At 54.8% G+C, this 13115-nt stretch overlaps 10 protein-coding genes across 10 annotated transcripts; 6 read left to right on the top strand and 4 right to left on the bottom strand.

Moving 5' to 3' along the window:
* Nucleotides 1-21: 21 nt before the first annotated feature.
* Nucleotides 22-1231, top strand: BAUCODRAFT_141386 (uncharacterized protein; the record flags this gene model as incomplete). Its single annotated transcript, XM_007680777.1, has 3 exons — nt 22-49; nt 225-376; nt 428-1231. 3 exons carry the CDS (start codon nt 22-24, stop codon nt 1229-1231), a joined length of 984 nt encoding a protein of 327 aa, XP_007678967.1.
* Nucleotides 1232-2312: 1081 nt separating this feature from the next.
* Nucleotides 2313-2636, bottom strand: BAUCODRAFT_150207 (uncharacterized protein; the record flags this gene model as incomplete). The annotated part of the gene is made up of 1 exon (XM_007680776.1): nt 2313-2636. One exon carries the CDS (start codon nt 2634-2636, stop codon nt 2313-2315), a length of 324 nt encoding a protein of 107 aa, XP_007678966.1.
* Nucleotides 2637-2945: 309 nt separating this feature from the next.
* BAUCODRAFT_216965 (uncharacterized protein) lies at nt 2946-4332 on the bottom strand. The gene is made up of 2 exons (XM_007680775.1): nt 4161-4332; nt 2946-4108 (listed from the first exon to the last, which is right to left on the bottom strand). Exons 1-2 carry the CDS (start codon nt 4166-4168, stop codon nt 3049-3051), a joined length of 1068 nt encoding a protein of 355 aa, XP_007678965.1. The 5' UTR covers nt 4169-4332; the 3' UTR covers nt 2946-3048.
* An 82-nt stretch (nt 4333-4414) lies between these two features.
* BAUCODRAFT_217006 (uncharacterized protein) lies at nt 4415-4980 on the top strand. Its single transcript, XM_007680774.1, has 2 exons — nt 4415-4839; nt 4900-4980. The coding sequence occupies exon 1, from the start codon at nt 4498-4500 to the stop codon at nt 4774-4776; it is 279 nt and encodes a 92-aa protein (XP_007678964.1). The 5' UTR covers nt 4415-4497; the 3' UTR covers nt 4777-4839; nt 4900-4980.
* A 263-nt stretch (nt 4981-5243) lies between these two features.
* On the top strand, nt 5244-6177 carry BAUCODRAFT_150205 (uncharacterized protein; the record flags this gene model as incomplete). The annotated part of the gene is made up of 4 exons (XM_007680773.1): nt 5244-5495; nt 5552-5770; nt 5865-5940; nt 6002-6177. The coding sequence occupies 4 exons, from the start codon at nt 5244-5246 to the stop codon at nt 6175-6177; spliced, it is 723 nt and encodes a 240-aa protein (XP_007678963.1).
* Nucleotides 6178-6669: 492 nt separating this feature from the next.
* BAUCODRAFT_36447 (uncharacterized protein) lies at nt 6670-6907 on the bottom strand. The gene has a single exon (XM_007680439.1). The coding sequence runs from the start codon at nt 6875-6877 to the stop codon at nt 6710-6712; it is 168 nt and encodes a 55-aa protein (XP_007678629.1). The 5' UTR covers nt 6878-6907; the 3' UTR covers nt 6670-6709.
* A 203-nt stretch (nt 6908-7110) lies between these two features.
* BAUCODRAFT_49084 (uncharacterized protein) lies at nt 7111-8136 on the top strand (the record flags this gene model as incomplete). The annotated part of the gene is made up of 1 exon (XM_007680537.1): nt 7111-8136. A coding segment is annotated over one exon (1026 nt), but the record flags the coding sequence as incomplete, so codon positions are not given.
* A 151-nt stretch (nt 8137-8287) lies between these two features.
* BAUCODRAFT_150203 (uncharacterized protein) lies at nt 8288-9077 on the bottom strand (the record flags this gene model as incomplete). Its single annotated transcript, XM_007680772.1, has 2 exons — nt 8288-8832; nt 8891-9077. The coding sequence occupies 2 exons, from the start codon at nt 9075-9077 to the stop codon at nt 8288-8290; spliced, it is 732 nt and encodes a 243-aa protein (XP_007678962.1).
* Nucleotides 9078-9220: 143 nt separating this feature from the next.
* Nucleotides 9221-11011, top strand: BAUCODRAFT_112632 (uncharacterized protein). Its single transcript, XM_007680771.1, has 3 exons — nt 9221-9390; nt 9441-10225; nt 10289-11011. Exons 1-3 carry the CDS (start codon nt 9279-9281, stop codon nt 10541-10543), a joined length of 1152 nt encoding a protein of 383 aa, XP_007678961.1. The 5' UTR covers nt 9221-9278; the 3' UTR covers nt 10544-11011.
* Nucleotides 11010-13103, top strand: BAUCODRAFT_132876 (uncharacterized protein; the record flags this gene model as incomplete). Its single annotated transcript, XM_007680770.1, has 4 exons — nt 11010-11547; nt 11617-12237; nt 12288-12620; nt 12648-13103. Exons 1-4 carry the CDS (start codon nt 11104-11106, stop codon nt 13101-13103), a joined length of 1854 nt encoding a protein of 617 aa, XP_007678960.1. The 5' UTR covers nt 11010-11103.
* Between the last annotated feature and the right edge of the window lie 12 nt (nt 13104-13115).

The following is a 13115-nucleotide window of genomic DNA, read 5'->3' as shown; positions in this document are numbered from 1 at the left end:
GCTAATATAGCTATATTCAATATGGCACGCCACATTGTCGATACGGAAGGTGCGAGTGGCAGTGCAGGCGCTCGGGGGTTGTTGCCTCGCGCTAGCTTCGTGTTTTAGGCAGCATGGCGCCGACATTGGAAGGTATATGAGTGGTCGACTTTCACTTCAACTCTGTCACTCTCATCAATTTCATCGTTACAATCTTTTCATCGATACAATCTGCACGGAAGCAGCTATGGCCACGATGATGAAACGCAAGCGTGCACAGGTCTCGTACCTCGACGAAGATGACGAGCTCGACCAGATGCTCGGCATTGATGCAGACTCCCAGCCGGCATACGTTCCCCATGACAATGACGAAGATCTCGACTTCGGCTCTCGTAAGGTATGGTGCTAAACAAGATCTGATGGAGAGCTCTCGCTTACATGCCCGCAGAAGCCGACAAAGAAAGCCAATGGCCGTTCGGTCAAGACAGCTAGGGCGAAGAATGTCAAGCCTTTTCCATTTCTATCATTGCCTGCGGAGCTTCGTGATTACGTCTACGAGCTTGCCTTGACCGATCCCAACGGCATGACGTTGGTCTCGAAAACGAAAGCCCATCGCCGCACTGTCAGCCGCGGCGTGATTTTGGCGGATGGCAAGACATACTACGCCAGGCGCCGTCGCCATCACCGCTGGTACCAGCCGCCTGTGTCACCGCAGCCTTCGACCCCCATGCCTGCGCCTGTCACGCTCGTCCCGGCACTACTAGCCGTTTGCAAGCAGATCCATGACGAAGCTGTCGGCTATTTATACCAACAGAATCTGGCCATTGAAAACACCTACGCTCTTCACAGCTTCCTCGCCACCATAGGCAGTCATCGCATTCACGTCACCAACATGAGAATCAAAGCCTACGGCAACGGACGCGGTATCCACAAAGCCATGAACTTTTGCGCCCTGACACTACTGGCGGGGTGCACCAATCTCCAGTCCCTGACTTTCGACTGCAGCATCGGGGCCCTTCGAGATCCGAAAAGCCTAGCCAGACAGATCTTCCGTGACGGGCACTACTTCCTGGAGGCTAATAGTGCTGCCGTCGTCGACAGGCGGGCTGCTGTGGACGTGCTTCGGTTCAATGACTGCAACTTCGACAAGGACCGCGGCATGAGCTGGTACCGCCGCCATCAGGACCTGCCAGGAAAGGAGGAGTTTGAGCGGCAATTTCAGGCAGAGTTGAGGAGGCTGCTGAAGTGTTGAGATAGGTCTTCGGAGTGCTTGCGATCATGGGGTGCCATTGGCATTACTTTCTCGTTCTTTACGGCGCTGTCTCAAGTCCGCTCAAGCGAGATACTTCTGTGGACCCCGATAATATCTGCTTCATGCATTGCTGACTTCAAGGTCATAGCACTGAAGCGCAGACAGGTTGACGAAGCATGGCGTTGTCACCCAGCCTCCCTTGCTCCATGATGCTTCACGACTATAAGTGAATAGTAGTGGTGCGTCGATCCGCGCGTACTGACGCGTAATTCATGTTCACGCGCTGCGTTCACTGACTGCTACCTTGCAACGACGAACTTCCGCGAACGCTCTACGCAAGTCTCGAAACACAGCGTCGGGTCTTTTGCCGATTGCAGGCGAGCAACCGGTCTGCTGCTTGATCTACGCGGTGTGCTTGATGCGACAGCCGCTCTGCAGGAGGCTGGTTCGAGTTTGCGAGCGACGAAGGTCTCGCGTCAACGACTATGGAAGCCTCTTGCAGACACCTCTATCATGAAACCCAGGACGTCTCCGGGACCTGCGAACTACGCTGCGCCGCCGGTCTGACTGATGATCAATATTGCAAACTTACTCGAACACAATGACTTCAAGGCGCCAACGACTGGGACTGCCTGCTGGACCACACAACGTTCGATGTTCGAACGATCCTTCTCCACGCATATCCCGACTGCTTCTCCTGCTTGAAGAGTCTTGACCTCTCCCCGGAACCTAGCGATGGCAAAAGTGAGCGTTACAGCCGCCTTCGTTGAGGAGGCGAAAGCGTCAATCTCATTCCCCCTCAATTGCTGGCGGACCGCCTTGCAATCTCTCTCCTTACGCCACGAGGCAAGCCATTGTGGTCGATGAACGGAGTGATCTTGAGCGTAGTGGGGGTATGACTGAAACACTTCTAGGCAACGGACGGAGAGCCCGTTCGAAGACAGAAGAGGTCGGGATTGTGAACGTCGTCAAGCGTGTAGGTGTAGTCCGGGTCCAGAGTACAGATGTGGACTGTATAGATAATGCGCTGGTCGAAGGTGTAATTGTTAACGCCAGACAGCTGAGTGCGCCACATCTTCTTCTAGGTACTCGTCATTGCACTCGTGTTGTACTCGTCAAGATAGTCCTGGATGAACAAATCCATGAAGGGCACCCTGGTGGCGTGCGAGCCAAGCTGACCAGCTGCCTCGTACGTTGCCTCCTCGTCGTCTTCCGCATGTGTGCGCTGCCACCGCTCCACTTCCTGATCGTCAGCGGCGGCGGCGTCATTCTCTTTGTATGCACCAGGATCTATCTCGTAGTCGGAAAGGTCGAGTCGTATTGCTGGCCAATTCTCCTGTACAAAGTATTGCTGGTCGGGGGCGTTTATCTTGTCATTGTCAGTCTGAAGAATGCGTAGTGTCATCGGCCACGAAGATGATGCAGCTTGAGACCACCAGAGCCGCTCATGGACATGACATCCACTCCCTTTAGGCAACTTACGGCGACTCGCCTCTGCAGGGACTGCAAGCGTAGCAGGAGTCGCCAAAACGAACAAGGCTCGTTGCAACAAGCGCAATGAGCTCCTTAACAACGAGAAGGCAGCCTCGGATGACTCTGCCAGCCCGCACATAGGCCGCAGCCGACGACGCCCGCAGCCGCTTCCTAAGGCTCTGCATGGGGAGAAGGTCAACTTGGCGACGGAGAAAGGACAACTCAATGGGACTCATGGCTGCGTTCCTACCCTTGAGCGTAAGAACGCAGCTGTGGGCAGAGGACGGTATGAGGGAGATTAGGAGGCCCTCAAATGAGGACTCCACCGATCCTTACACCTCTGCTCAGGCCGCCGGGTCCTCAGCATCCCAAGCCTTCTCATACGGCACATCCCTCACCTCAAACCTCCCTCCCGACTCCGCCACCAAGCACTGGTTCTTCCCAATCAGCACCCAATCCTCCGCCTTGTACGTGCTCGGCTCGCTCGCGACAATCAGGTGGTCGCCGTGGTCATCTACATTCAGACCGGCATAGCGGTTTGGGCTCTCGATGCCATCAGGATGATCCGGATACTTCCTGTTCAACGTCGTGCCTGCTTTGGTTGAGTAGTATAGCGATGGCGGCTGTTCGGTGGCGTGGTTTCGGAACCGGTATGCGACAAGCTTCGTACCGTCTGTGGCGCATAAGTTGAGGCTGTTGGGAGCTGCCTCCTCGCCCAGCAGCTTCTTTTGCAGCGTGATGACGGTGGCGACGGCACGATGCATAGCCTGTGCCATCTCATCTGCAGCGTACTCTCGCTGAAAGGAGTTTACGTCCCCACCGGCTGTAAGGTAGGTCATGTACAAGCCCGCAATATGCTCGGAGTCAGTGCCGCCATGAATACTCGCAAACGCAGCGTCGCCCATCTCCGCGCACATTGCTCGCCTTATAGCGGTGAAGCTAGTAACGACACCATTATGCATGAAGGCATGTCGACCGAAGATGAAAGGGTGGTTGTTCACCGCCACGATAGGACTCGCAGATGCCGCGCGGATGTGTGCGAAGAGACACCTCGTCTCGGTATTGCTGCAAATGGACCGGAAGTTCATGTCATTGAGCGGTGGCTGGACGGTCTTGAAGACGGCTGGGAACAAGCCTTCTCGGAGAACGCCATCGCATGATTCGCCATTGGGCTTCTCGAAGTCGGCGTTTGACGAGGTGTACCACGCGACGCCGAGGCCGTCAATGTTGTATAAACTGTTGCGAGCGGTGGTGAGATGGTCGGAGTCCTTAAGATTATCCGGGTTGTGCGCAATGAGGCCCGGTAGATAGTGGTCATGCACTTGGCGCGCTAGGGAGTTTGAGGGGGCAACCAAGGCATCTTCTAGGAGGCACGGCTCCGTGGGTGAGATATAGGCAAACCAGCTGCGCTATGTCAGTGAAGCGTACAGGCCGGACGTGCGATCGATCGGCATACCGGCACATTTTGGTTACGAGGAAGAGGGAGAGGACGCGAAGTTGTTCAACCGCGATAAGTCTAAAGGCTCAGCGGAATCCGCATACGCTTACTACATATATGTCCGCCATATTCACTTTCTCAGCTCGTTGGTCGGGTGCCACCGTACCTGCTGCCCATAGCGTATATTAGCGAGGGCGAGGTGACAAGTAAGAACTTCGGCGTGCGAGGGGCAGTGACTTAAAACATGGTCGAGACTTCCACTCCAGCGGAGGGAATGCGCCGAAGTCATGGATCGGCACCGAAGACCTGTTTCTACACTGTCTCCTCGTCTCCTGTCTACTGAGTGCTTCATTCGATGTCCGAATCGGATACGAGCGAAGTCTCCATGCAAGCCAAGAAGGCTGACCCGACGCTAAATATTGGCACCTTGTCTTGCGATGCCATGACCATTGAGCACCAACTCTTTCGTAATGCTATTCGACTCTTCTCCTCTACACCTGCAACAGCTTCCCCATCGTCGGTCCGTGTCCTGCACAAAGAAGACAAGGCACAACAAACATGCAGCAGCACGCTTCCAACGGGCACCACTGTACTTGTTATGTGCGAAGGCGGCTTTATCGGAGTAACTCCTTAGGTGCTCGGGAGTAGGACAGTATATCTCCGTTGAAAGGGTTTGTCTGCAGCAGATAAGGCAAGCGTGAGTCCGATAATCGGTATGGAAGACACAGACACGGCGTGAAACCAACTCTTGGTGAAGCAATGTAAACGGAAGCAGGCCGCGGATTTCAGGTAAGACGGGGAAATGCAGATTGAACTCTCGTTGGCCTACAGACAATCCGCATCCACGAAACTCGTCCTTCTGAAAGAGACAAGGTCCCCGTAGCGGGAAACAATGGCTGAAACCGGTCATGACTTCTCGTTCTCTCAGGCGTATAAAGCGTCCCAAGCCAGTGAAGTCCCTCAAACATCACCGAGTTGCTCTCCCTCCCTCCCTTACTAACGGACATGATAAGTAACAAATTTCACCCGGACGACACACCATGACACATATCCAGCAATTGACACCAAGGGCTCGCCCAGCTGGGACTGCAAGGGAAGGCGATGCTAATCACGGGCGCCAACGGTGGCGTTGGACGGGCGGTCGTGCAGTCGTACGCACGCGCCGGAGCGTCGCACATCGGACTGGGCTTGCGGCGCAGGGTCAGCGACCTTGTTGGCGTGGTCAAGGCGGCGGCGGCAGAGAGCGGACACCCAGAGCCGACGGTGACGGTGCTGATTATCGACTTGGAAGAGCGAGCAAGCGTCGCGGCGGCGGCGGAGCAACTCGAGCGCGAGTGGGGCCGGCTCGACATTGTAATCAGCAACGCCGGCTCTTGCCACCCTTCGTACCGCTACTTGAGGGCAACGAGGCTGATTACTGGCATGCCTGGGAGATTAACATCCGCGGTACCTATTGGCTTGCCAAGGCCTTCCTGCCTCTGCTGCTGCGCTGCGGTGGCGACAAGACTTTCGTCGCCATTAGCAGCCTGGGCGCGCACATCTGCACCCCGGGTGCGAGCTCTTACCAAACGACGAAATTTGCCGTCGTCCGCTTCGCTGAATTCCTGATGCAGGATTACGGCGATCAGGTAAGTGCGCTTGTGCGGATATAACCCGCTAGGGAGCGGGACACACAATGAGACAGCGTATGAGACGGAACCACAACGTTAACCCATCTTTCAGGGATTGTTAGCATACTCTATGCATCCAGCGTCAATGCTCACCGAGCTTGCCAAGAACATACCTTCAAACATGCACCGTGAGCCAAGCATATAGATTCCGAAAATTTGGGTGCTCGGGCTGACACGCAGTCTGCATAGATCTCCTCAATGATACTCCCGAACTGGTTGGCGATACTTTCGCGTTTTTGGGCAGTAAGAAGAGAGACTGGCTTGCTGGTCGGTTCGTCGCTGTGTGCTGGGATATGCCTGAGTTGATGGCGAGGGAGAAGGAGATTGTCGAAAAGGACGCGCTCAAGTTTCGTATGGTTATGTAGAAGGTCAGAGCGCAAACTGGAAATCAACTAGAGCAGATCTGGTATACTCGGTAATCTCATTCCACTGCAGTCGTAGATCTTGGTTCGTGCAACAGAAGTGAGCTGTAGTCTAACAGCCACTCTATATCCGTAACAAGCTAGGTTGTTGAAAATACTGATGTAGCCTTGGAAAGTGCCTGCGAGTAAGTGGAACTTACCAAGGCTCGTCACATCTGCGAACGGGATGTTCACAAAGCTGACTTTTGCCAAAGAGTGTGCCCAGTCTGGAAGCAGACAAACTCTCGCTGACAATGAAATTGTCTCGGCAAGCCAAAGAGCCAACCACGCCCGTTGGAACGCTCGTGGCACTTTAGCGGCAGTGGGGAGCAACGGTTGCCTCGGTTCGTGGCTTGCGGTTCCGTTCTAGCCTGCCCTGCCCATACATCCTCATTGGATCATTGCAAGTCGACTACATGGGCGATATGTACCGTCTTCGTAGTGTAGGGTGTGGTGAGCTGATCGAAAATGGACAGTAAAGTCTTGGTCGCATTCTTCACTTCAGTGTTATCTCCTTCTTTATGCATAGGCTCGGTGCGTTCACTTCATAGTCATTCGTTTGTCCCGCAGCTGCCTGTAACGCTATCTTGTGTGCTATATCATTGTTTTCATTGCGACTTGTACCACCAAGAAGATCGACCCGCCATGATGCTTTCAACAACATTCCTCGCTCTCGCCGCTCTAGCAGCGACAACATCCGCCCAGCGTGTCCTTCAAGCCTCCATTTACAAACCCGCCGACGAAAACGCCACAGCCTCCGCCTTACTCACCAACACCACCGCCGGCGATCTTCTGAGCAATATCACAATCCCGACAGCCCTCTACACCAACTCCTCATCCGATCTCTCCCGCCGCTCCATCAGCGCACTCCTCCTCCAGTCGCCAAGCAAATCATCCTACTCCATCGACATCTCCCTTGGCACCCCACCTCAATTGCAAACCCTACAATTCGACACCGGCTCGTCAGGTCTAATCATACCATCCTCGACCTCCACCCTCTGCACCTCCCTCGCCATCCTGTGCTCCGTCCTTGGAGCGTTTACCAGCGCATTGAGCGCCACATTCTCCAATACCGGACAGAGCGTTACCACAGGCTTCATCGACGGCGCCAGCGTGACAGGGACGTGGTTTTACGATACCGCATCCCTTTCTGGCGTGTCTATTCCGTCGCAGCTCGCCGTGCTGGCCACGTCCGGGTCAGGAATCAGTCAAGGTGTGCTTGGCGTAGGATGGCCGGCAAACTACCCGACTTTGAACCACAATCTTGCTGCGAATGGACTGATCGCGAGTAACAGCTACAGTCTCTGGCTCGACTCGCTCTCCTCCGCCACCGGCACAATTCTATTCGGCGGGCTAGATCGGAGCAAGTTCGTCGCACCACTGCATACCGTGCCGGTGGTGGGCGGGACGACAAACAGCGACGGCAGTGTGACATACTTCCAGCCTATGGTCGAAGTGACTGGATTGTCCATCGGTAATGGTCCAGGTATTACAGGGAGTGGATACTCTCTGCAAGCCGCGCTCGACACGGGGACTGGTTTGACGGTCCTTCCGGCGGGAGTCGTAGGATCAATTGCGAGCGCTGTGGGAGCGATGTATTATCCGCTGGGTTCGACAAGTGGGAATACAATCATTCCCTGCGCCAATGTTGCTAATCCGTACCATTTGAGCATCGTCTTCTACTTCACTGGCGTCAGCGTCAGCGTCGACTTGGCTCAGATGGTGTTGCAGGACGTCGGTAATCTGAACGGAGTGGAGATGTGCCAGTTCGGACTATATGGAGCAGCGGATGGAAGTGGGCTGCCGACCATCCTTGGCGACAGTTTCTTGCGAAGCGCGTATGTGGTGTATGATCTTGACCATAATCGCATCGGCCTGGCGCAGACTATCTTCAACGCGGACAGCCCGAATATCGTGGAGATCCCGAAAAGTGGCATCCCGACTTAAGGGTGGGTGCTGAAAGAGTTCGGAGTTGCCACCAGTGTATATATTCTTGACGCGGCCAGGGTGCTGCCATCACCCGTATCCTCTTAGACGAGCCTAGCAAGCTCCATTCTTGCTTCGCTCAGCAGGCCTAGTTTCTGCCACGCTTATTATTCTTCTTACTGCCACTATTCCCATCCCTCCCTTTGGCATCCCTACTTGCCATCGGCCCACCCATCCTCTGCCTCATATACTGCCGCACCAGACCCTCCACACTACCCACATCATGACGTGGCTTGCGCATGTAGTACAACTTGGCCCTCCTTGCCCTCCGCTCTTTGCGCTGCACAATCTCCATCCCTTCCACATTCGGACTGTAAATCTTGAACCACATCTCCACGCCCACTCTCGTGAGTTGGTTACGGAGTAAGACGGCCCAGTCAATGGGTTGATGGCGACGTCGGATTGCAAGGACAACGCCAGAGACGGGGTCGCCGGTGCGGAGACGGACGAGCAGGATATCGCCGGGTTGAAGGCGGTCGGGGTTGGCCGGGGAGAAGAGGCGGGTGCGGGCGCCGGAGGGGTCGAGGACGGCAATCTGGGATTGGGTGAGGGTTGCGATGGGGTCGGGGCAGGCTTTGGCAGTGGAGCGGGGTGGAGGCACGACGGGGATGCGCTTCATCCCTTCTTCGCTGCCTATACACGTATGTATACGTTAGTGAAGTCATGTGACAGATACATTGGGCACCCGTACGGTTCTGCTTAATGGCTTGTGAGGGTCGAAAGCCGGGCGAGGGTGGAGGGTAGCGAGTCTGTAGCGAAGGATATTGGACTGCGGCTGCTGTTGCGTATCGTCTGCATTGCTCTCGCTCATTGCGGCATTGTCGTACAGCTTGCTTAAGGTAGCTGAGTGGCCGCAGAGGTGACGCGACTAGTGACATTTTGTCTGCTTCCACGTGGTGTGCAATGTTTGCGTGTGGGAGAATAGTCGAGCTGGAGATGGATCGTTTTGCGGCGCTCGGCAAAGCCAAGACTCTGGTGGTGCAGCCGGTTAGGGAGCCAAATGCTGCACCAATCTTCCTCACTCTTTATCACTGACATAGAGCAACACCGTCGGCTAGCTGGTCGAGTGGTTGACTAGAATGGCCAGCATATGCACTCGCTGTGCTCTACGCTTACAACGCGCTGCACAGTCTCAGACACGGCAAGCGACCCACCGAGCATTCTCTCAGACCAGCAAAAGAGCGAAGCACCGTATGCCATCCTCATCACCTCTTACCAATCTCCGCTAATACTTCAGTCAGACGGCCTACCAACCTTTGCCGAAACCTCCACCCCTGAACTCGACGACATCCTTCTCACTCTCCGCAACAAGCACCTTATCCCCGCCAACCTGCACAAATCCGAACGTCGTCTTATCTTCGGCACGAAATACCGCCAACAGCTCCTCGACAATCCTCAAACCGCTCTTGTCGGCGACGAAGAAGTACCTCTAACATGGATAGACCGCCGCAAGGAGATTCCTTCCCGCAACAAACTCTTCGTTCGCGCCCTCGAGCTTATGTCTAAGGGTGCGAGAGACGAGTATGGGGGTGATTGGAAGAACCTAACCGCGCTGCTGACGGCGCTGAAGGGTGTCAGTAAGTCGAAAGGCCATGAGAAGAGGGATGTGAGGGAGGAGAGGATGGGCAGGATTGTTAGAAAAGTTGCGGAGGCTGGACATTTAGAGATTGTGATACATTGCTTGAAGATATCCAAGCAGACCGGCTTGAGCTTGAAGCAGGAGGATGTGCTAGAGAATGTGGTGTGGGCAATGCATCACGCGGCGCAAAAGGCAGGCTGGAGTGAGGAGGCGGTGACGAAGTCGCTGAAGCACGCGAGAGCGATAGGTTTGTTGTTGGAGAGTGAGCAGCACGGAGGCGGCGCGGTGTTGAGGGAGGATGACCCACGCACACGGCCGGAGGTGGTTGGGGTGTTCCTTGAGCTTTCGGCTGTGTTTGCATACAGATACGGTGGCGGCAAGGATGAGGATGGCAGTGTGAAAATGTACGCCGAGAGGTTGCTGAGTTGTATTGGGGAGCACGCGCAGGTAAGAGACGCCCTTCTTTTCCTTTTAGCTCAACATGTACGCATGCTGATAATTATATTGCAGCCACCCTCCCGTGCCCCAGCACCCACAGGCCCGCAAATGGAGATGCTACACGGCGTCCCAATCTGGCACGGCTTGATGCTCGCCGAGAACATTCTTGGTAGAGACCTACCGCAGCCGCAACTCGCGAAGAAGATCCGGCAGGACTATGAAGCTGGGCTGGAGATTCTAGCGCAGGCTATCGAAGCGCAGACGCCAGCGCCTGGCAGTTATGGAGAGCAAGCGTTAGTGGCGTGGAAGGAGTGCGTTCGGGAGTGAAGGGTTGGAAAGGTTGTGCAACATGAAGCTCACAGCGAGGTCTACAGGCTGTCTGTATAGTTGGACGATCACAGTTCATCCGCTGTGGCATTTCTAAGCCGCCAGCATATCGCAGCATCGTGTCTGGCAGGGAGCAACGACTTCAATGGACGATCACAGTCGTGTGATTCTGCCCCTTGTTGAGAATGTTGGATGATCTGCGATCGAGGCTTCCTGGCAAGTTTCACCGGAGCAATATGACTCGAATGCCAGCGTCTTCCCAACACGGAGTGACTCTAGCATTCTATAGTACGACATGATGTGTAGCTTCTCTCATAATACGAAACGAGGTTTAGCTGAAGCTTGTCGCATTCGATGGAACGCCGCAAGGGTCGGCTCTCGGCACGGAGACAGGGCATTCTAGGAGACAACAAGCTTAAAGCCGACCGCAACCACGACACTGGCAAGCGGTATCCACAGATCAGCCAGTAGAAGCATGTAGGTATAGCGCAATGCTCCCTCTTCCGCATTCTCTTTGTGCTTTGTATGGTTTCCACGTCCATCTACTGTAGTCGCCTGCGATGTCTCTGGAGACTAGTACAAACAAGCAAGCCGACCCAAGAGACCTCCGCGAGCCATTGGATTCCGAACGAGGGAGCAGGGCGAACAATGTGAACAATACAGACACAATCGACAAACCTGTATGTCACGAGAAGGAAGGTATCAACATGCAGGCCGCCGAAGCTTCAGATGATGTCGAGAAGCAAGCAGACCGGAACATTCCAACTTCTGCACCATTGCCGGAGAAGGACCCCAATCTTGTCGAATTCGACGGTGAAGATGACCCAGGCAATCCCAAGAACTGGAGTGTTCGGCGGCGAATTGCCATCACTGTGTCGATGGCGATGATGACGTTTGTCGTCACATTCTCCAGCTCCATCTTCGCCGTTGCCATCGAGCCGGTGAGCACTGAATTCAACATAGGCTCGGTCACGGCCACCCTTGGCGTAGCGCTGTTTCTGCTGGTGCGTGCAGCGCTATTCCTCATACGCAAGCGCGAGGCAACGACGTCGCTGATGTAGGGTTCATCTTAGGGTTTCGTCCTCGGTCCTGTAGCCTTCGGCCCAGCATCCGAAGTCTTTGGACGCCGTGTTCCGCTTTTTGCTGGTTACATTGCCTTCGCCATCTTCAATATTCCCGTGGCTGTTGCCCGGAATGTCGAAACAATCATGCTGGGACGCTTTCTGGGCGGTTTCTCGGCATCGGCGCCCTTAGCTGTAGTGGGTGGAGCCATGGCCGATATGTGGGACCCTGTTGAAAGAGCGTACGCCATCTGTGCATTCGCTGCCGGAGCTTTCTGTGGACCGGTCGCTGGACCGATCGTGGGAGGCTTCGTGACGGAAAGCTACCTCGGGTGGAGATGGACCGCCTGGCTCACTCTCATCATGGCTGGCCTTTTCGGCGTAATAGGACTACTGGTCATTCCTGAGACGTCTGCGGCAAGGATCCTGCAGTTACGGGCGAAGGAGTTGCGGTATACAACCAAGAACTGGGCGCTTCATGCCAAGGCCGACGAGAACAGAATCACCGCGCATACTATCACGACCGTATACCTTATCCGACCGTTTGTAATGCTCGTGCAAGAGCCGATTCTGGCGCTACTTACGGCATATATGAGCTACCTTTACGGAGTTATATACTTGCTCTTCGAAGCGGTCAGTTCCGCCAGAGCTGCCTGAATCCGCTATACTAACACAAAGTACAGTACCCCTACTCCTTCCACATCGAGCGCGGCTGGTCTCTAGGAGTCTCCGCCCTGCCCTTCGTCGCCTTTATCGTTGGCATCATGGGTGGCACAGCCCTGATGGCCTACAGCACCGCAACCAACTTCAAGCGCGCTTACATCAAGCACGGAAGACCCATACCCGAGGAACGACTACCTCCAATGATCATTGGAGCCATTATACTCCCTGTGTCGCTTTTCTGGTTTGCATGGACGAGCTCCCCGAACATCAGCTGGGTGCCGCAAGTGATTGCCACGGCGTTCCTTGGTATGGGCTGCCTGGTCACTTTTTGGCAGGGCATCAATTATATCATCGTAAGTATCCCCTTAGCGCTATGCTAGCATCGGCGACTATCGATGCTTCCTAAGTTAGGTGGTTTCAGTCCCAATGCTGAACTTTCGGTTCCTCAATGGGACGGCGGAAAGAGCAGTGGGAGCGCATTTTTGGGCAACCCGAAGAGCAAGCTTCCGGAGAACCTCACATCACATGACTTCACCGCGCTTCGCAAAAGACACCTGAGACGGAGACTGGATCGTTACGCTAACGCAACTTCACAGGACTGCTACGGCTTCTACAGTAACTCGGCTATAGCCGCCAATACTTTCGTTCGCTCGATCTTCGGCGCTGTCTTCCCCTTGTTCGCGACGAAAATGTATAGCAAATTGGGAGTTCCATGGGCGACATCGATCCTGGCATTTCTATGTGTACTGTTTCTGCCTGCACCTATCTTGTTCTACAAGTACGGTGCTCAGATACGAGCGCGATCGAAGTTTACGCCGACAGGCCGAGGCGGCTAAGGTCACTGGCAC

Source organism: Baudoinia panamericana (assembly GCF_000338955.1).
Source record: "Baudoinia panamericana UAMH 10762 unplaced genomic scaffold BAUCOscaffold_10, whole genome shotgun sequence".
Lineage (NCBI taxonomy): Eukaryota > Fungi > Ascomycota > Dothideomycetes > Mycosphaerellales > Teratosphaeriaceae > Baudoinia > Baudoinia panamericana.
The sequence above is the reverse complement of the archived record's forward strand: the minus strand, read 5'-3'. Positions and strand labels throughout refer to the sequence as shown.

Excerpts from the sequence above, each read along its gene's own strand:
- BAUCODRAFT_217006 (XM_007680774.1), top strand. The coding sequence starts at position 4,498 with ATGTCCGAATCGGATACGAGCGAAGTCTCCATGCAAGCCAAGAAGGCT.
- BAUCODRAFT_36447 (XM_007680439.1), bottom strand. The coding sequence starts at position 6,877 with ATGTTGTTGAAAGCATCATGGCGGGTCGATCTTCTTGGTGGTACAAGT.
- BAUCODRAFT_112632 (XM_007680771.1), top strand. The coding sequence starts at position 9,279 with ATGGCCAGCATATGCACTCGCTGTGCTCTACGCTTACAACGCGCTGCA. Across the intron at positions 9,391-9,440 it reads CAGCAAAAGAGCGAAGCACC|ACGGCCTACCAACCTTTGCC; the intron begins GTATGCCATCCT and ends TACTTCAGTCAG. Across the intron at positions 10,226-10,288 it reads GTATTGGGGAGCACGCGCAG|CCACCCTCCCGTGCCCCAGC; the intron begins GTAAGAGACGCC and ends ATTATATTGCAG.